The following is a 21,461-nucleotide window of genomic DNA, read 5'->3' on the forward strand; positions in this document are numbered from 1 at the left end:
AGAGCAAACACAAAATTTCCAGACAATATCTTATCATTAAGTTCAAATGTACCTGCTGACCACCTTACAAGTACACTAGGTAGGTCAATAAATGTTTGTGTACTGTCCTTAAAAATAGACGATAGTATCAATATTTTATCATTTCCATAAGGAAATACAGCTCAATCAGGTATATAATTATTGGAAAATGTGTGAAAAAATATTGAATGGAATGAAATCATCTAGTAATACATTTTATTTATATTTTAAGTCTTGACACAAGGAAGGAAAAATCTGACCACCACTGTTGTTCTCTCAGCTCAGGGTAGGATTTCTGAAATATAATAAAATTATGATTAGTATTAATAGAACAAAATGCAGTAAACTGCAGTAATGACAGTATGAGTAAGAGTCTCCAAAAATCCTGTATAACTCACCTTTGAAAAATATGCCAAATTAAAACCATTAAGCAAAAAAGTCTGCCATCTTTCATGTGTTTCAGTCCAATTGGAATAAAATTAGATCTGTTTTAAATGTCTATCTGTCTATTATAGTTTAAAGGTAATACCATAAAATATAAAACATGCATGTACAAATTGTTACTTGGATGGAGAGTTGGCACTCATGCCATATTTTCTTATATATTAGGTTCATATCATATGTATTATATAATGGCAATTCAGGTTGCACTTTAATAAATTATTTATTCATATAGAGAGAGACCTTTAAGTAGTCTATTGACAATTCTGGTCATTATGACTTCTTGTTTTGCTACTAATATTTGCTGTTTAAAGTTTCTCACTATCTACAGTGGAACCTTGTGTATTTCAACTGGACTAAACATTTCCTTGCACTTTTTATGCCCATGCATAGAACTATACCTCTATTTCAAGTTTTTAAATTGATTGTATGTCTGAAAATATTTATCCTACAATTTTTCAATATTCATTTGAGTTAAACATTTTTAAATGCATAAGTAGATCATTCAAACCTTAATATGGCAAAACTACTTATAATTGTTGTGAAACTGTAAAGTTTGTCTGTTGAATGCATCTTTAGACATTATCTCCATTCTTATTTTTTTAGATGGACAGTATTATTGTCACTGATTATTGTCCCAAATTTATTTCAAGATGAAGAATAATTATAGTCCGTTTGATTTCTATAAATCTTCAAAAATTAATTTTTAAAAATTAATTTTTACTAATAAATATTTTTTTTCTTCATGTGTGTAAATGTATGATATATACGAACTCTGACTATGAATATCATAATTTTGAACCAATAATAAAAAAAGTTACTCATTGGCTCTCTATGTTACTTCTAATTTTTTTAATATAAAATACTCAATGGAGTAAGTATGAGTAGTGTAACAGCCTTCCATTCAAAACAAAAACATTAGACATGTGCTTTAAACCTGTTTTATTGTACCATGTGACTTTACTCATTTAAATAACTCTGGTCATGTGATTACTGAGATTTATGTATGCAATGAGAAATACAAAAGCATGCAAACAGAAAACTCAGTAATCATATGACCAGAGTTATTTAAATGAGTAAAGTCACATGGTACAATGAAACAGGTTTAAAGCACATGTCTAATTGTTTGGAATGGAAGGCTGTTACAATATTCATACATACTCCATTGAGTATTTAATATTAACAAAAATAGAAATAACACAGAGAGCCAATGAGTAACTTTTTTTATTATTGGTTTAAAATTTTGATATTTTATGTTTAAGTTCGTATATATCACACATTAACACACATGAAGAAGAAAAATATTTATTAGTAAAAATGAATTTTTAACCCTTTCAACGCTACACAAAAAAATAGAAAAATGGCTGCTGCTGCTGCATTTTTTTTTAGTACATTCATTAGAACAGTATTTTCCTTTTCAGACTGCTGTATCTTTTTTATTATATGAGATACAGAGAAAGTTATTGCATGAAAAATGCTCAGGAGAGCATGAACTGTAATGTTAGGCAATTATTTTACTGAAATTTTTATCAGGTTACCTGCGTTTTCAGGTAATTAACAGGTAAAAGGTGTAATTTATTACATTTGTGTTGAATTTTGAATAAAAACTACTTTTATATTCTTCATTTATTTTGTTGTTTTATCTGCCATATTGTAAAGAAGACACCAGTTGCCCGATTCCGTAGCGTATTGTACCATACATAACGTTTTATGTAATCGTGGCACAAATAAATAGCTCCGTCCTAAAAAATTTCAGTCAACCTCCGTTTTCCCCCCTTTTTCTACGTCTCGTAATGATCGATCAAATCATATTTCCCACACGAATTTTATGTAATAAACACATTGAGATAACAAGAAACCTTTTAACTAATCCTCGTTGTAAGTTTCGCCAAGGAAATGCTGAAATTTTTCCATATTTACAGCTTCGTTTCCGATTTCCGCCATTTGCATTTGTCAAAATATTTGTTTTTATTTTCCTTCTATTTTCCTTCTACTGCATGATTTTACTATAAAAATTGTCGGTATTTCAAGCGCAAATGAGACCTTGCATATCCTAGATTCAAACGAGGAAAAATTAGAGAGAACCCGAATGAAAACCGAATGGTTTGAGTCCTTATGAAAAATCCTTTTTCATCGCGGCATATGCCGCGAATAGCAGTGGCGAACGGCGTACGTCATCGCGGCATATGCCGTGTATAGCGTTGAAAGGGCTAAGAATTAATTTCTGAAGATTTATAGAAATCAAATGGACTTATAATGACTTGACAAGTAAATTTGAGTTACCTGAATTAAAGAGACTGTTGTTGATATTTCAGGAATCACATGAGCAGGAGTTTTCAATCTGTCTATCCAGTGGTCATAATGGCATATCCAGAGTGAACCAGTTTGACAAACTTTCTTCAGTTCCAAATGGTTTGCTTTCTTATCTGTTTTTTTAATATAGTGATAAACATTTACCATTGGCCAAATATTTAGAAACTATCATTTTTGTAGTAAATTGTAAACTTAACCAGACAGAAACAAATATCTTAAATATTCAGTGGTTACTATAATATCTTTCTTATTTTATTTTGTATTGATTGATCTGCTTGTGTAAAATTCTAAATGAATATTTCTGTAACTACGGGAAACCACTGCTTTATTTCATTTCTTCAGAGAAAACAAAAATGTTGCATGTTTACCTAAATGTATTATCTTTGTCAAAGGAGGAACAATAACAAGCATCCTGTGTGCATTGCATGGCAATACATAATCCACTACCGGTTAAAAAATCATTGTATTGGAACAAAGTTCTAACTTGATCTATAACTTCGCATGGTGTAAATTATATAGCAATTTCAACTTAGGTCAATATCTTCAAGCATGACGAAAAAAAGGGTTGAAACTGATTATTTAAGTGATTTTCTTTTAAGTCCAAGGACCACAACTCTGCATAAAATCTTCAGACCAGAACAAAAATCAAACTTGATCTGTAACTTGTCATGATAAAACAATACAACAAATATCAAATCAATATCTTCAAGCATGGAGAAAAAAGTGTGGAAAACTGAATAGTTGATATGACGCACAGACAGACAGACGTATGGAGTGCAAACCAAAACTTTTGAAAAGTTCTCTATGACTTAGTACTACGGGGACTAACAAGGAAACTTTTTTTGCGCTTTGAATTCAAAAATCTAAAAGTATAATATATTTATCAAATTCATCTTTCATTCTATTTATATAAGGGTATTTCATTAATTATTTTTATATATAACTTGACATAAAAAGTCCCCTGGTTTCATAATGAATTTATATTTTTTTTTTATTTTTTTAAACAGGACCTACCATGGAGGGTTTCTTTCAGAATTTTAACCAATAAACATAAACCATTCTCCATACAACAAACAGATTCCACCATCTTTTGTAAAACTGAAGTGCATCCATTTCTAAACTCATCCAGTGAATCATTCAACAAGATGTTCCTTGTTGCTATTATTTTCTTACAAAATGCCCAGAAATGTGGTACAAGACTTTCTGTTAGAGAAGATGTAACTGGATAGTTGTAAAATTCCATCTGATTGGACAAAACCATCAGTGATATAAGATTACTATCTGTATAACTTGAATCCAATTTCTGTAACAACAACAAACTAGAGGCTCTAAAGAGCCTGTGTCGCTCACCTTGGTCTATGTGCATATTAAACAAAGGACACAAATGGATTCATGACAAAATTGTATTTTGGTGATGGTGATGTGTTTGAAGTTCTTACTTTACTGAACATTCTTGCTTCTTACAATTATATCTATAATGAACTTTGCCCATTAGTAACAGAGAAAAATATTTGGTAAAAATTTACATAAATTTACCAAATTAATGAAAATTGTTAAAAATTGACTATAAAGGGCAATAACTCCTTAAGGGGTCAATTGAACATTTAGGTCATGTGGACTTATTTGTAGATCTTACTTTGATGAACATTATCGCTGTTTACAGTTTATCGCTATCTATAATAGTATTCAAGATAATAACCAAAAACAGCAAAATTTCTTTAAAAATTACCAATTGGAGGGCAGCAACCCAACAACCGGTTGTACAATTCATTTGAATATTTCAGGGCAGATATATATTGACTTGATTAACAATTTAACTCCTTGTCAGATTTCCTCTGAATGATTTGGGTTTCAGAGTTATAAGCAAAAAACTACATTTTACCCCTGTTCTATTTTTAGCCGTGGTGGCCATCTTGGTTGGATGGCCAGGTCATCGGACAAATTTTTCAAACAAGGTACCTCAAAGATGATTGTGGCCAAGTTTGAATTAATTTGGCCCAGTAGTTTCAGAGGAGAAGATTTTTGTAAAAGATAACTAAGATTTACGAAAAATGGTTAAAAATTGACTATAAAGGGCAATAACTCCTAAAGGGGTCAACTGACCATTTCGGTCATGTTGACTTATTTGTAAATCTTACTTTGATGAACATTATTGCTGTTTACAGTTTATCTCTATCTATAATAATATTCAAGATAATAACCAAAAACGGCAAAAATTTCCTCAAAATTACCAATTCAGGGGCAGCAACCCAACAACAGGTTGACCGATTCATCTGAAAATTTCAGGGCAGATAGATCTTGAACGTATAAACATTTTTACTCCATGTCAATTGTCAGATTTCCTCTAAAAGTTTTGGTTTTTGAGTTATAAGCCAAAAACTGCATTTTACCCCTATGTTCTATTTTTAGCCGTGGCGGCCATCTTGGTTGGTTGACCGGGTCACGCCACACATTTTTTAAACTAGATACCCCAAAGATGATTGTGGCCAAGTTTGGATTAATTTGGCCCAGTAGTTTCAGAGGAGAAGATTTTTGTAAAAGATTACTTATATTTATGAAAAATGGTTAAAAATTGACTATAAAGGGCAATAACTCCTAAAGGGGTCAACTGACCATTTCGGTCATGTTGACTTATTTGAAAATCTAACTTTGCCGAACATTATTGCTGTTTACAGTTTATCTCTATCTATAATAATATTCAAGATAATAACCAAAAACAGCAAAATTTCCTCAAAATGACCAATTCAGGGGCAGCAACCCAACAACAGGTTGACCGATTCATCTGAAAATTTCAGGGCAGATAGATCTTGACCTGATAAACATATTTACCCCATGTCAGATTTCCTCTAAATGCTTTGGTTTTTGAGTTATAAGCCAAAAACTGCATTTTACCCCTATGTTCTATATTTAGCCGTGGCGGCCATCTTGGTTGGTTGACCGGGTCAGGCCACACATTTTTTAAACTAGATAACCCAATGATGATTGTGGCCAAGTTTGGTTCAATTTGGCCCAGTAGTTTCAGAGGAGAAGATTTTTGTAAAAGTTAACGACGACGGACGACAGACGACGGACGACGACGACGACGACGACGGACGCCGGACGCAAAGTGATGGGAAAAGCTCACTTGGCCCTTCGGGCCAGGTGAGCTAAAAATGAATCTATCAAACTCAATTTAGTATTTAAAAGCTTCATATTTCAATAATGCTAAAATCAGTCAGAATTAATGATATATTTATGACATAGTTATCAGTGTGAGTCATGTATTTGTTTATTTTAGTTGGTAAAATACATCTATAAACCACAAAACTTCTTCATGAAGAGTGTTTCAAGCATATCACACTAGTCATATATGATTTGTTTTCTAAGCAGATATTACACAATGAATTTCAAAAGATAATTTCAAAACCTGATTATTTTTGTGTGGAGTAGTTGCCCTTTTAAATATGAAACTGCATCTAATTATCAGGATAAACAAGCATATACTCTTTATCTCCTACAAAATTCATGTTCCTGTAAAATGTTAGGGTTACTCAGATTGAATCAGAACTCTCTGTCAAGTAACTGATTGGACATAAAGTAAGTGTCCTATCCTTACTGGTCATTTAGAGACATGTTTTCTACTGAAATTGACATATAATACACCAAAATATCCATAATCATTAAGTTAATATCTCATCTGTCCTGGTGAAGCATTGTCAAACTTTGGAAAAAACATGAAACACAACATAAAAGACTTACTTGCAAAAATCCTGACAAAATTTGTATCATTTTTTCTTTGTCACCATACTGGGTTAGATGTGAACTAACTGCCTACAAAAGAATGATTATTCTTTCTACAGTTGTTTGAGATGATTATTGTCCCCTGTGTAGTCTTTGTTACTTTGTCAGTCCATCAGAATCACAAAAATACCCAAAGACTGTTTGATAGACAGTTTTCAAACTTGGTAAATTATTTGCCATATTTCTCTATTGATCATAATACAACTTTATTTAGATTTGATAGTTTTTACAGATACTTTTTTTTAAACTTTAGTTACAATATACAATGACACCTTGTGAATACAACTCCTCTGATAACATATAACAGAAAGCTCTCATACTTGGTAATACTGTTTTTCATCGTGTGTGTGATCTAACCTTACTGTCACTTTATAAAACAATTTTTACAGGATACCATTTCTTAACTATTGAATACTATATCAACATATTTACACCTTGTAAAAGCCATGCCTCTTACACCATTTGACATAAAGCTCTAAAACTTAGTCAGATTGTTTGTCATCATATATAGTTGACCATACTATATCATCATTTTGATTTTTAAAATTTTACTTTAAAAATGTACCACTTATTTTTCTATTCAACTATTGCAACACGATGACACCTACTGGATACAACTCCTCAAAGACTGATTACAGAAATTGATCATATGTGTTGAGATTGTTTGACATCATGTGTAGTAGATCATAATATAGTATCTTTTTATTTCACAGTTTCTATGCCAGTTGTAAGAATTTTACCATTCCTTTACTCTGGTTACAAAATAACACCTGTAAACTTAAGTATTTGTGAGAGAAAAAAACTTATGTGTACAACAGATCATGAAAATTAAACATATATACCATAGCACACCTATTACAGTTAAAATTTAATACAGTTAACTCTCGTCTCGAACTCGGTTGACTCGAAATTTCGGATGAGTCGAAGTTTTCACGTGGTTCCGAACTTTATTCCATACAAAAGTATGTAATTCGACTCCTGATGAGTCGAAATTGGATGAGTCGAAATTTCGGTTGAGTCGAACTAAATTTACGGTCCCAAGGTTAACAAAAGCATTCAAAATTCATTTTTTATCTCGAACTAATACACATATGTCAAAACATGACCTCCCGGATTTAAATGGATTGAAGAGTTAATCTGACAATACACGTGTAATTAAATTTCCGGTCACTGACCACTGTATTGATTTATGACATGGTATTTCCATGAGTGTTTACCTAAGATTATCTTTTATAGAATTTTTATAAATAATTAGTGATACATTGTTAATGTTCATGAAAAAGTATTTAAATTGTTTACAAAACAATTAATTTGTGATTTACACTAATGAGCTTGGGTGTGTATAAAGTGAGGATTATGGCTTCCGTTGATGATCACCTAAAAACTACTAAACGGCGTCTTTAATCTTGTTATATATTCTTTTGAAAAGAAAGAGTGAGATAAAACAAAATGATTAGAAATCAAAATTTTCTTAAATCTCTTGTATCCGAGAATAGACAATTTTTTCAGCTATAAGCGACCTGAATTACGAAACTGTCGATTGGAAATTACTCTCTTGGAAAAGCCATAGGATTTTTTTTTTTAATTGAAACAATTAAATAAGTAAAAATAAAAGTCATTATAATAATAAAAGACTGAGACATACAAATACATCGATCTGATACTAGAATATCGATCCCCTTGCCATATTCACTCGGATTTATTTTAGCTTTGCCAAGCTAAGCAAGAGTTGTGTCCCATTGTCGAACTTCCGGTGTTCGTTTGAGTCGAACTACGTGTATCTCGAAATATTTCTCTGGTCTGGCTGACTTCGACATAACGAGAGTCGACTGTACTTGTATATATCACTTTGTTATATGTTTTACCTCTGAAAGAACAAGAGTTCTCTCCCATTGTTTACTTTCTGTTAGAAAACTGTTGGCAGCAGCCTCATTAATTTCACATCCATTTCTGTCTTCCTTCTCACCATCAGTTGCACCTAAAAATATATGTACTAAGTTACAGGTTGATGTGATCACAACTTCATGGTAGACTACATTTAAGTGCTATTTTTTAAGCTTAAAACTTATGGACTTTTGATTTCAATATGACTGATATTGTTTATTCTAATGTAATATGTATGTAACAAATTTTTTCATTGGCTAAAAGTTGCCGTCAAATCCACAGTTGACCAGGCGTAACTAAGGAGGGACAACCATTTTGAAATAATTGAATCAACAAATGTTCGATTACTACTATATAATCAAAAATTAAGCAACACCTACCTCGAATTTGCCGTTTTAATGTTATTTTATCCCAATTTGAAGCGTACAGGTAAGGTAATAACCTCCAGTTTGTAAGTTTTCATTTGTATGACGTCACGTTTATCCATGACGTCTTTACGCCAAAATCATTCATGAAGTTTCGCGGATTTTTTTTATTTGTCAAATTAAGACATTTTTCCAAGTTTTATCGTATTATTTCATTTTGAAATGCATTAGAATCGGAATAACAGTACTGTAGTTGAAGAGTTGCCACCGTCAATTTTGATTTGACGGTCGCAAATCTCCGTTTTACTGTCTCCGCTACGCGTCGCCAGTAAAACTGCATTTGCGACCGACAAATCTACAATTGACGGTGGCAACTCTTCAACTGCAGTACTGTTATTCCTTAACTGGCATATTCTACGAGTTTCTTTATTCTATATTGGCTAGAGGTATAGGGGATGGTTGAAATCTCACACAACATGTTTGACCCCACCACATTGTTGCACCTGTCCAAAGTCAGGAGCCTCCGGCCTTTGTTAGCCTTGAATGTTTTTTTTTTTAATTTTAATTCCTTTTATATGTTTTGTAGTTTAGTGTGATGTCCATTTTCACTGAACTAGTACACAATTTTATTTAGGAGAAAGCTGGGGACCAACTCCAGGTGCAAGATTATTTTGCTGGGTTAAAGATCAATTGGTGGCCTTCAGCTGTTGTCTGCCCTTTGGTAGGTTGTTGTCTCTTTGATATATTCCCCATTTCCATTCTTAATTTCATTGAAAGAAATTTTAACACTTAAAATAAGATACAGAAAATGCTTTGAAAAAAAAAGAATATATTATTTGTTTGCATAAAAACATAACTGATTACAAAATTGTGAATATACAGTTATAATATGGTCATTAAAGGGATCAAAGTAATGTCTAATGCTAGATCTAATCTAGCTTTAAAAATCTCTTGTCTATTTTTTTTTACAATCTAATTAAACAACTACACAATTTTTCAGTAGCAAACTATAGAGTAAATACTCACCAAGTAGAACACTCATCATTAAACTAATATATTCAGCATCTCCATTTGGTGTATGATCCAATTTGGAATACCTGATAATAATATATTGTACATTAATATGAATAGCAATCAGCTGCAATGCAGTTATACTATAAAACAAATCAATAGTTTATACTCTTTCTTAAATATTTTTAGGTACTGATCGACATTAATAGCATTTTTTTTTTCATATTTAACTGAAAGAAGGTTCAAAACTAGAGAATTTGCAAGAAAAGCCTAATCAAAAAATTTAAATGTGAGTCTTCTTTGAAAGATATGTGTTGCAGCTTACAGATTGCATTTCTGTAAACATTGACAATGCAATTAAACATAGGAACTCCTTTTACGGCTAAAACTGTACCACTTTTACGATGATGTTTTGAAAAAAATCTTATCCTAGAATTGAAAGTTCATATGCACCACAATTTTTTACAAAGGTCAAATTATAGGGCTGTGCGGCATATTTTCAACGTTTATATGCCCTGAACTTCTCAGTTTAAACTAACACTAATTTTCTTAACTACCCCTACCTCGAATGAAAGGTTACCACAGATTTCAATGTAAACAATGTGCACATGTTTATTTACTGGTAACATTCCCAAGTTATGTCTCTGTGAGATGGAACACAGAGAGCATAACTTGGAACCAGTATGTAAACAAAATTAATTTTCTATGAATATTCAAGATCTCCCCAAAAGAGGCGTCTTTAGAGAAACAGCTGTATTAACAAAGTGCAACCTTCAGGCTTTAAGCTTTCCTGATGAAGGTCAATTCAGAAAAGTGCTTCAGACCTATGAATTGTTTACATTTTTTTACCACTGATCCTTTAGTTGCTTAATTTCTTATATTCTAGTCTAAACAATCTTTAAAAATAAATGAAATGTAAAGGACAAGGTATGATTAGGGCTGTTTTTGGCCCCCTCTTCAAATAAGTTTATACTGATATCATTGATAGTCTGAATGGAGACACTTGAAAAAATAACGATTTTATTGTGTTACGGTGAAAGGAAGGTTGCCTAGCAAAGGTATTTATTAAGAACTTAATTGCTTTATCAGTACTCATTTAGATATTTGCAAATAATATAGTTTGTCCAAAAAGAACTTGAAGTCACGAATGAAAAGTCCCTTTGATTTCGTTTACTATATGCCCAAAAACAACCTTAGCAACAGAAATGTTGCCTAGCAATGGTTAAAAAATGGGTGCTTGCCCCCTCTGAAGTATAAATTTTGCAGTTGTTTGAAGAGTTTTCATTCCATATGGTGTTTCATTTAAATATTCTTTCATATACATCTTTTTATAATCTTTAAAAAATATGTATTGAGCCTAGCAACACAAGTGTTACTAAGCAACAGCAAAACATGTTTGAAGTAAAGCCAACTTCCAATCAATTTGTCATTTTATTGAACAAACTAAATTGAAAGCAATGCAGATTGTCTGTTTATGAACAATTTAGTTAGAAATGAAAAGTTACCGGTAGTTCAATTGTAAGTCACTAAACGTTTATCAACAACTTAGCTACAAAACAAGTGTATAGCACGGAGCAGTAATAGGTTCTTTATGGTTTTTTGAAACATGAACTTAGTTATTTTTGAAGAATATACTTCCTTATACTGTGTTGCTCTATAATTTTAACATCTAGATCATCATTATCTTTTGGACAAATTCTATATCGATGTAGGGGTGGGTATGTGCATGTGTCCTCTGCATGGGTATAAAACCTATGGTGAATTAGAAATGACTTATCAAGGCAAGGGGTGGGATATAAACCATATTGGAGATAATTGACGATGCATTATATAACGGGGATTTGACCTATGGAATTAATCATATTGTGCAGTAAAAAATAACATAGCCTGTAAGAATGTATATAGTTTAAAGATTGGACAATCATTTAACCATGAAAGTTAAAGGTTTAGATTATTTTGACCTCGAGATCAACGGTAAATGTCATAATGATATTAGACCATTATGATATCTGAGTCATGGCTATACACTGTATGCCAAATACAATAAGCCAGTGTTTACAACTTAAATAAGTGTTGGCCCTGTATGCCTGTATACAAGCATGTATGAGAAAAAAAATACCCAAAAAAGAAGAAGAATACTTATGTTAAACATAATGTATCTGGTCATTTCATCTTGGAAGCCAGGGAAAAAATGACAAAGAAAAGTGAGAACAGAGTACGGAATAAACTGATGTTTCTTTTTAGATGAAATGAAATATAGAACTTTTTTGTTATCTGTAATTATGATGTGAATACTTGAAATGACGAAAAATAGTTTCTCTTTCCTGTCGTTGTCAAATGATTTGTGAAATACTAGTATGTAAAATACATGTATGTGCTTATTTTACATTTTGTATTTTTTCGTTTTGTTTTTGTGTTTACATAATTTGTTTATCAAAATGAACAGTTATAATTGGACATGCAAGTTACTCATAAGAGTATATTAGGGTTAGGGTGAAGGTTGTCAACTGTTACAACGTTTAAACATGCTGCATTTGTTTGCAACTATTCAGGAACCTGTTGTTCAGTGGTTGTCGTGGTTCATAAGTGTTCCTCATTTCTAGTATTTTTATATAGATTAGATTTTTGGTTTTCTTGTTTGAATTGCTACATAAGTCATTTTTGGGGTCCTTGATAGCTTGATGTTAGGTGTAAGCCAAAGCTCTGTGTTAAAGGCCTTAATTTGGCCTATAATTGTTTACTTTTTACAAGGTTGTGACTTGGATGGAGAGTAGTAGCATTGACACTCATACCACATCTTCTTATTTCTATATATGATGCAGAAGTTATTTCTTTTGAGTGTATTTGTATTTTTAAGTAAGGATTCATACAATATGCATCCTTCAATTAATTCATTGCGCAATTAAATAAATATAATAATTTGAATTGAAATGCCTGATATCGTGGGTTCTGACACCGGCCTGTTCAAACCTGAGACTTTAAATTTGGTATTTGCTGATTTTCTGTTAATCAATTGCATAGATGCCAACCCCCTTTTGACACAATCAGTAACAAACTATCAAATTTTCCGTATTTTTGAAAAGTTTTCAGTAATCATTCATAAATGTGCATTTACCAATAAAAATTACTGACGAGTGGTTGCAAAGTGATGTACACTAAAATTTGTCATTTAACATGTTGTCTGTAGTATGTATTCCATTCATTGATTGTTCAGATGTTCTCGACTCAAAAATTTTTGTTTTGTCAAGGAGAAGTAGAGAAAGGGGGAAAGCTACTTAAGTTTGCCTCTTCGGAAGTCAGTTAGTTACCCAACAATAGGTTGATAACTCCCGAGAAACCGGAAGCATTACATTGGCGTTTCCTAAATACTGGACCAGGACGGAAAAGTAATGATAAAAATCCGTGTTTTACAAAATTGAACGTCGATGATTGGGAATCCGTAACTATTCGACTTTGACCATAATAGCGTAGTTTTTATCGCAAAATCGGAAAAACTACGGAAAAATCGTAATGGTTGGCATCTATGCAATTGGCATTAAGGACTAAGAGCAAAGACTAGTTGGATCGGAGTCAGAATATAATTATAGTGTCAAGTTAGTGTGATATGTCTTCCTGCAGCTAGTGCATTAAAAATTAATGAGACAAAAAACCCATGCAGCAACGCGATGTCCAAAAGTCATCACTTTGTGTAAACATGAATTATCATTGAAATTGTCATTTTAATGAATTAACTGTCAGCCAAAATTTTGTGTTGTTTGAAAAACTATGGATAATTTACCCAGGAATAGATAGCTGTATTTGGCAAAAGTTTTCGGAATCTTGAGGCTTTTATGATCTTTTGACATTTTTTATTTGATCGCCACTGATGAGTCTTTTGTACACGAAATACACGTCTAGTGTACAAAATTACAAGCAAGATTTATTTGACTATGATGCGTTTTTTTCCTTTGATATTCAATATTCATTTTTTTTTCTTTGACGTGTGAATATCTGATTAAAAAATAAACGAATCTTTTATTCTTTTGAATATGTTTAAAGTCATTAAAGTACAGTTAATTTAGAGGAGATATGATTGATTGAATGTTGTTTTTTGCCCGTCCAGTGGCAAATACTTTTTCATGCATATATATATATATAACGGATTATGTAAAGAATAATTTGCAAACAAGAAATACGAATTAGCACACTTTGTCGTTGAACAAGAGAAACGGGAAGGCGGGGGGCAATAACATAAATTCAACACCATGACCAAATAACCAGATGCTCCGCAGGGCGTAGCTTTATACGACCGCAGAGGTTGAACCCTGAACGGTTGGGGCAAGTATGGACACAACATTCAAGCTGGATTCAGCTCTAAATTTGGATTGTGATTAAATAGTTGACACAGCATAGGTTTCTGACACAGAATGAATGTGTTCTAATGAACTTAAAATTTTTGTTTTCTCTTAGAGCAATTCACTATGCTGTTGAATATTAATCCTCTCAAAAAAATGTTTGAAGAAATTTTCTTTTTTATTTATGAAATTTCAAATGAGAAAAATTGAACCCAATTTTTTTAATCACATCCCCCTTTCCCTTATTCCAAAACTAATCTCAATTAAAATTTCTAATGGAGTTTGCAACAATAGCTACTCATTTAAATACATCATAAAATATTAAGATGTAAAAAAAACTGCTTGTTATCACTGAATGGTAAATATTATTTTAATTTATCAGTTGGTAGTAAAAAGTGAATATACATTGTATATTGTATATAACAAAGATTTAAGTTGATTCTGGACAAAGAAAGATAACTCCAATTAAAAAAAAATCTTGCTATTGCACAATATTTTGCAATTAGATATTTCTTGCTTACTATTCTGGACAAAGAAAGATAACTCTAATTAAAAAAAAATTTGCTATTTCACAATATTGTGCAATTAGATATTTCTTGCCATTGCGCAATAATGTGCAATTGAAAAGACTTGCTATTGCACAATACTTAATATAATAATTTTAGATCCTGATTTGGACCAACTTGAAAACTGGGCCCATAATAAAAAATCTAAGTACATTTTTGGATTCAGCATATCAAAGAACCCCAAGATTTCAATTTTTGTTAAAATCAGACTAAGTTTAATTTTGGACCCTTTGGACTTTAGTGTAGACCAATTTGAAAACAGGACCAAAAATGAAGAATCTACATACACAGTTAGATTTGGTATATCAAAGAACCCCATTTATTCAATTTTTGATGAAATCAAACAAAGTTTAATTTTGGACCCCAATTTGGACCAACTTGAAAACTGGGCCAATAATCAAGAATCTAAGTACATTTTTAGATTCAGCATATCAAAGAACCTAACTGATTCATTTTTTGTCAAAATCAAACTAAGTTTAATTTTGGACCCTTTGGACCTTAATGTAGACCAATTTGAAAACGGGACCAAAAGTTAAGAATCTACATACACAGTCATGACAGTTAGATTCGGCATATCAAAGAACCCCAATTATTCAATTTTGATGAAATCAAACAAAGTTTAATTTTGGACCCTTTGGGCCCCTTATTCTGTTGGGACCAAAACTCCCAAAATCAATACCAACCTTCCTTTTATGGTCATAAACCTTGTGTTTAAATTTCATATATTTCTATTTACTTATACTAACGTTATGGTGCGAAAACCAAGAAAAATGCTTATTTGGGTCCCTTTTTGGCCCCTAATTCCTAAACTGTTGGGACCTAAACTCCCAAAATCAATACCAACCTTCCTCTTGTAGTCATTAACATTGTGTTTAAATTTCATTGATTTCTATTTACTTAAACTAAAGTTATGGTGCGAAAACCAAGAATAATGCTTATTTGGGCCCTTTTTTGGCCCCTAATTCCTAAACTGTTGAAACCAAAACTCCCAAAATCAATCCCAACCGTTCTTTTGTGGTCATAAACCTTGTGTCAAAATTTCATAGATTTCTATTAACTTAAACTAAAGTTATAGTGCGAAAACCAAGAAAATGCTTATTTGGGCCCTTTTTGGCCCCTAATTCCTAAAATGTTGGGACCAAAACTCCCAAAATCAATACCAACCTTCCTTTTGTGGTCATAAACCTTGTGTTAAAATTTCATAGATTTCCATTCACTTTTACTAAAGTTAGAGTGCGAAAACTAAAAGTATTCGGACGACGACGACGACGACGACGCAGACGCCAACGTGATAGCAATATACGACAAAAATTTTTCAAATTTTGCGGTCGTATAAAAATTACTCAAGATACATAATTTAGATAAAAGTGTAGGATAGTTTTGTTTGATCTTTACTATTGTTACACTTACACAATTAAATAATTAAAAGTGTCACATGGTGTCTTCATGTGTCATATGAATTACAATGTATGTTATTATTCACAGTTCTGTAATTTATTCTCGCCATCTGTATTTATATTAAATAATTGCCTAAAATGTTAAGTTGGTATGCTATACTTGATAGAAATGCGGACATGAAAGAAAGCACTTTTCACAACAGTGTCAAAGGAGATTTATACATTCCAGGTCGACGATTCGTCAATTATAAAACAAAATACGTATAGGCACTGTTTGAGCATGAACCAGTTATTATATAATTTTGGTTTCATCTACAATTACATTCCAAAAGTTTCTTTGAAGATTGTCACAGTTCCCTCTGATTTTGGGTCAAAATACGAGGGTCTGCTAAAATGTCACTCTAAATTCATGAATAATAAAAATCCTGTTTTCCTGTGTCAAATATTTTTAAGGTTCCTCCTAAAATAAACTAAACATTATAGCGTAGCATGCATATATAAGTCTGTCGTCAAATCCAGTGAATTATTGAAATAATAAAATAATAAAACTATGAGTGTACCTACGGCAAAATAAAATATTTGAACTGCATCAACATTTATGTTCAAGAAATGCCTGGTAAAAATATGAACGTCGGCCGTAGGTACGCTCACAGTTTAAAATGCAGAAAAAGGTATGAAAACTGCCATTTTTCTGCCCTTTTCGCGCATCTGCGAATCTAGAGGTGTTTACAGCAACAGAGCATGAATAATTTCAGAGGAAGTTGAAAAATCTATTGATGTTTACTAAAATATAGGTTTTAAACATTAAAAATACAGTATTATAATTAATGGCAAGTCACTTTTAATTTGAACGAAATTAGGGGGCCGTTCTCTGATGCTTATCGTACCTTGTCCTTGGGTGGAAGAAAATTAGTACCATAAATATTATTTTGATTTATAATACTAGCATACCTGTGATGAATAATCTGCAGTATATAAAGAGCGGACTGAATAGGAAAGACTTCATTTCTCACAAGATTAGCATACAACTTTAATGAGCTCTTCTGTAATTGAGGTACATAAAACACAAGCTCCAGTAAGCTCTTTTGAGAATGAAGATCAATCTTTAATATATCTCCATTTTCTACAAATATGTTTGAATTAGAAAAATAAAGTGTCAACTCAGCAAATAATACAATATATATAAGAGTTTATGGAATCAATGTCAACTTGTAAATAAATGTTTACAGACCAACTCTTTTAAAAACTTTTATAACTATCTTTTAACCATACTTTAAAGTTTTGGAAATCAATGGAATTGTTTACTAATAGGGAACATTTCTATTATGGATAGAGAAAGTAAGGCAAGCAACAACTTATCAGTTAATATAATTGTTCAACATTAATACTTAGTTATGTTTAAATCTCTTCAATTGATTAAGAAGAAGTACATAATTGAGGGGATTGATTGAACTCCAAAGCAAAGCTAGACTGGAGGTGTCGAAATGGTAAGCTTTTTCATTGAAGATTCTTCAGAAAATTGTCAATCATTTTTTAATTTGATAAAAACTTTTTTGTTGTCTTTTGTACATTATTTGATGAAGTGTTTGAAAAAAATGCATCATAATTCCATGTCATTTGGATATATGTCTCATTGGCAATCATGCATCTCCTAATTTTAGATTTATAAGCATCTACCCCATTATTATTTTTTTCAATAGCTTCTTTATAATACTAACCTGCAGTTTTACAGATAAACTTGTTGAGCTGTTGTAACAAAATCCAACAATTCTGGCATGCTGCTGTTTTCATCACTCTCAAAATATGGTTTGCCATCTCTTGGTTATTACTAACCATATCAATGAACAGGTCAGGGAGAGAGTTCATAAACGTATCAATGATATCAGATCTACAACATAAAAGGTCAAGGGCAGAGTTCATAAATGTATCAATGATATCAGATCTACAACACAAAAGGTCAAGGAGAGAGATCATAAACGTATCAATGATATCAGATCTACAACATAAAAGGTCAAGGGCAGAGTTCATAAATGTATCAATGATATCAGATCTACAACACAAAAGGTCAAGGAGAGAGATCATAAACGTATCAATGATATCAGATCTACAACACAAAAGGTCAAGGGCAGAGTTCATAAATGTATCAATGATATCAGATCTACAACATAAAAGGTCAGGGAGAGAGTTCATAAATGTATCAATGATATCAGATCTACAACATAAAAGGTCAAGGGCAGAGTTCATAAATGTATCAATGATATCAGATCTACAACATAAAAGGTCAAAGAGAGAGATCATAAACGTATCAATGATATCAGATCTACAACACAAAAGGTCAAGGGTAGAGTTCATAAATGTATCAATGATATCAGATCTACAACATAAAAGTTCAGGGAGAGAGTTCATAAATGTATCAATGATATCAGATCTACAACATAAAAGGTCAAGGGCAGAGTTCATAAATGTATCAATGATATCAGATCTACAACATAAAAGGTCAGGGAGAGAGTTCATAAATGTATCAATGATATCAGATCTACAACATAAAAGGTCAAGGGCAGAGTTCATAAATGTATCAATGATATCAGATCTACAACATAAAAGGTCAAGGAGAGAGTTCATAAATGTATCAATGATATCAGATCTACAACATAAAAGGTCAAGGGCAGAGATCATAAATGTATCAATGATATCAGATCTACAACAGAAAAAATCAAGAGAAGATCATAAATGTTTCAATGATACCATCCCTACAATAGAACAGGTCAAGGAGAGAGATAATACATGTATTAATGATACCAAAGAACAATGATAAAATGTTACATGTTACTGTAGAATTATATGTTACATACAAATGCAACACATTGGACAGCTCAAATGATCTTTTATATTAACCCTAAGAGAAAGCCAGCTTATAAGTGAAAAAAAATGCAATAATACAATGTCATTGACTCAAGGTAGCATGTATTCATGTTGATTAAATTACTTGAATAAATAGTCATTTGTGATTCCAAAGTACTACATACCCAACTTTCTGTTTATATTCTTGGTGTAACACAATTCCAGCAAAGAAATTAAACAATAACTTTTTGTCTGTTGATAATGGATGACTTCTCTTATACTTCTGTATCATTACACCAACAACACTGTCTACATTTACTGCAATAAAATACCATAGTAGTCATTTCCATTCTAACTTTACTAAAAATTGTCTTATGCAAAAGATTAAAAATTATTTGTAAATATTTTTTAAAAACAGTATAGCTTTCATTTCTGAACAAGAAAAGAAATCATATATTAAAAAGTCAATTGTTCATGAACAATTGAAAGGTTTTTCCTTTTTTCTTTTATTAATTGCCTTCTTAGTTAAAAAACATATGGTTCCTAAGGACTTTTATGTTCATAACAAGTGGTTGCTAAGGACAAAAATCATTCCTAAGGATAAAAATATTACTACCAGTATTAAAAATGTCATATGTACTATTCATAGTATTTAAAGTTAAAAAAATAAGGGATTGCTAAGGACTTATATATTGTTGCTAGGGACAAAAATGTCATTTCCAGTATTAAAAATTTCATATTCATATTATTCATAGCCTTCTAAGTTCAAAAATATATAGTTGCTAAGGTGTTTATGTTGTTGCTAGGGACTTGACCTCTGACCTTGACCTAACTTTGTAGATCTTATTATGCTGAACATTTTTGCAATTCAAAGTTTCTTTCTATCTCTAACCACTTTTGAGTTATAAGCAAACAATCATCATTTCGGACCCCAAAAACAGTTTTGGTGCCCTAGTTCCATAACAGTTAGTCCAATAATTTTGAACACAACATAACAAGTGTAGATCTCGACAAGACACACATTTTCTCCGTTACATTTTATCAGCCATCTTTTACGGTTTTTAGTAAATCCGATAACAAGCTAAGGTCAAAATCTAGGTCATGACCTTGACCTTTGACTTTAGGTCAATTTTCATGGTCACGTGAATTGATGATCATTGGTGATGATCCTAGGTGGCTACAACTTACGGTTTCTGAGTTTTAGTGGCCAACCGACATTGGTTAATTTTCAAAGGGGCATAACCCTACCAATGAGTAGTTGAATCTTTTCAATCCAAATGTAATGAAGAACCAGGGTCTGTTCCTGAACAAATTCCACCCTTTGTTTTTTTCAACCTATTATGGTTATGGAGTTAAGAATGATAACAAGGTTTTCTGTGTATGGTGAGATAACCGCTATAAAGGAAATGTTACGGGGTCGTTCCCTCACCACAAGATAGCTTTTGGTCAACCGATACTAGATACCTAATATCATTTCAACATGTCGCGTACTTTTTTGGGGAAATTTCGTTAAAGTTTGGCAGAAAGAATAATAATAATCAGAAGAAATGCAGTAAGGTCTTTCCTTATAGAAAAAGGAAAGACCTTAATTAGTCAAAACTGCATTTTCATTTCCATTCTGGGTGTTCGTCTACGTATATAAAATTTTACCTAATTTGCAAAATTTCATTAAATTTGCCTTCAATATGTAATAAAATGTCTTTCTTTAACACGGTGTCTATCCATATCGGATCCTTTACGCGCAATTCAGCGGTACGCGGCTCCTTTGTGAACAGATTACGGATCCTTGCCGTAAACATAAGGTGAGTTAATCTAAAGGTTCCTTTAAAATTGTGTTTTATTCTGTCTAAACACTCTGGTCAACAAAAAACAAATATCAGGCGGAATAAACCAACTATCAAGGTAAGTATATAGATGTATTTTATTTCGTTAGCTATTATGATTACGAAATAATCACTGAAACAAGGGGTGCAATTGTATGAAATTGCGAAGTGATGTTGACATTTTCCAGACTTTCAAGCATTTCTTCCCTGTTTTTGCTGATAAAAGTACTGAATTGTATTAGAAATTGACGTTCTTTTATTGGGTAAAACAATCTACCGAAATTCTAATGTTCAGTCTTCTGAAATTAGTTCAAAATGTTATAAAAATTTTTGCAACGGATCTTTATGATCACCGCAGGAGATCCTTTACGATTTTGAAATGAATTATGAATTTTCAGAGTTCATGTGTTTATGTTCGCTGAACACGCTGAATGTGCATGTAAAATGCATATATTTACGATTAACTGTTATAAAAATGACTTGTACTTATGAAGCTTTATCATTTAACTTGAATTAATTATTGACAAACTGTAAAGGCCATACAAATTTGTCTAAGTAAAATACAGAAAGCTTAGACTGAATTGTTCAAATCGTTACATACAGGCTGGCAATATATGGCTGTTGGACTGATATAGCGGTTCTATTATGTTAGTAATGTCGGGGATCATACTGCTTAGTTTATTTTAGC

The 21,461-nt window shown here is 31.8% G+C and overlaps 1 protein-coding gene across 5 annotated transcripts in view; it reads right to left on the reverse strand.

Moving 5' to 3' along the window:
• Positions 1-217: 217 nt before the first annotated feature.
• Positions 218-21,461, reverse strand: part of LOC143064859 (testis-expressed protein 10-like) — a 44,060-nt gene continuing 22,816 nt past the window's right edge. For all 5 annotated transcript variants that reach the window (XM_076238008.1, XM_076238009.1, XM_076238012.1 and 2 more), the window contains exons 8-16: positions 19,136-19,268; positions 17,828-17,997; positions 17,061-17,232; positions 9,828-9,898; positions 8,418-8,530; positions 6,511-6,582; positions 3,787-4,075; positions 2,743-2,885; positions 218-313 (exon numbers count right to left, since the gene is read on the reverse strand). In XM_076238008.1, the coding sequence (XP_076094123.1) occupies positions 239-313; positions 2,743-2,885; positions 3,787-4,075; positions 6,511-6,582; positions 8,418-8,530; positions 9,828-9,898; positions 17,061-17,232; positions 17,828-17,997; positions 19,136-19,268 (1,238 nt within the window). In that variant the 3' untranslated portion in view covers positions 218-238. The remainder of the gene's footprint in view (positions 314-2,742; positions 2,886-3,786; positions 4,076-6,510; positions 6,583-8,417; positions 8,531-9,827; positions 9,899-17,060; positions 17,233-17,827; positions 17,998-19,135; positions 19,269-21,461) is intronic.

This window comes from Mytilus galloprovincialis, chromosome 2 (assembly GCF_965363235.1).
Source record: "Mytilus galloprovincialis chromosome 2, xbMytGall1.hap1.1, whole genome shotgun sequence".
In the NCBI taxonomy this organism is placed as follows: Eukaryota; Metazoa; Mollusca; class Bivalvia; order Mytilida; family Mytilidae; genus Mytilus; species Mytilus galloprovincialis.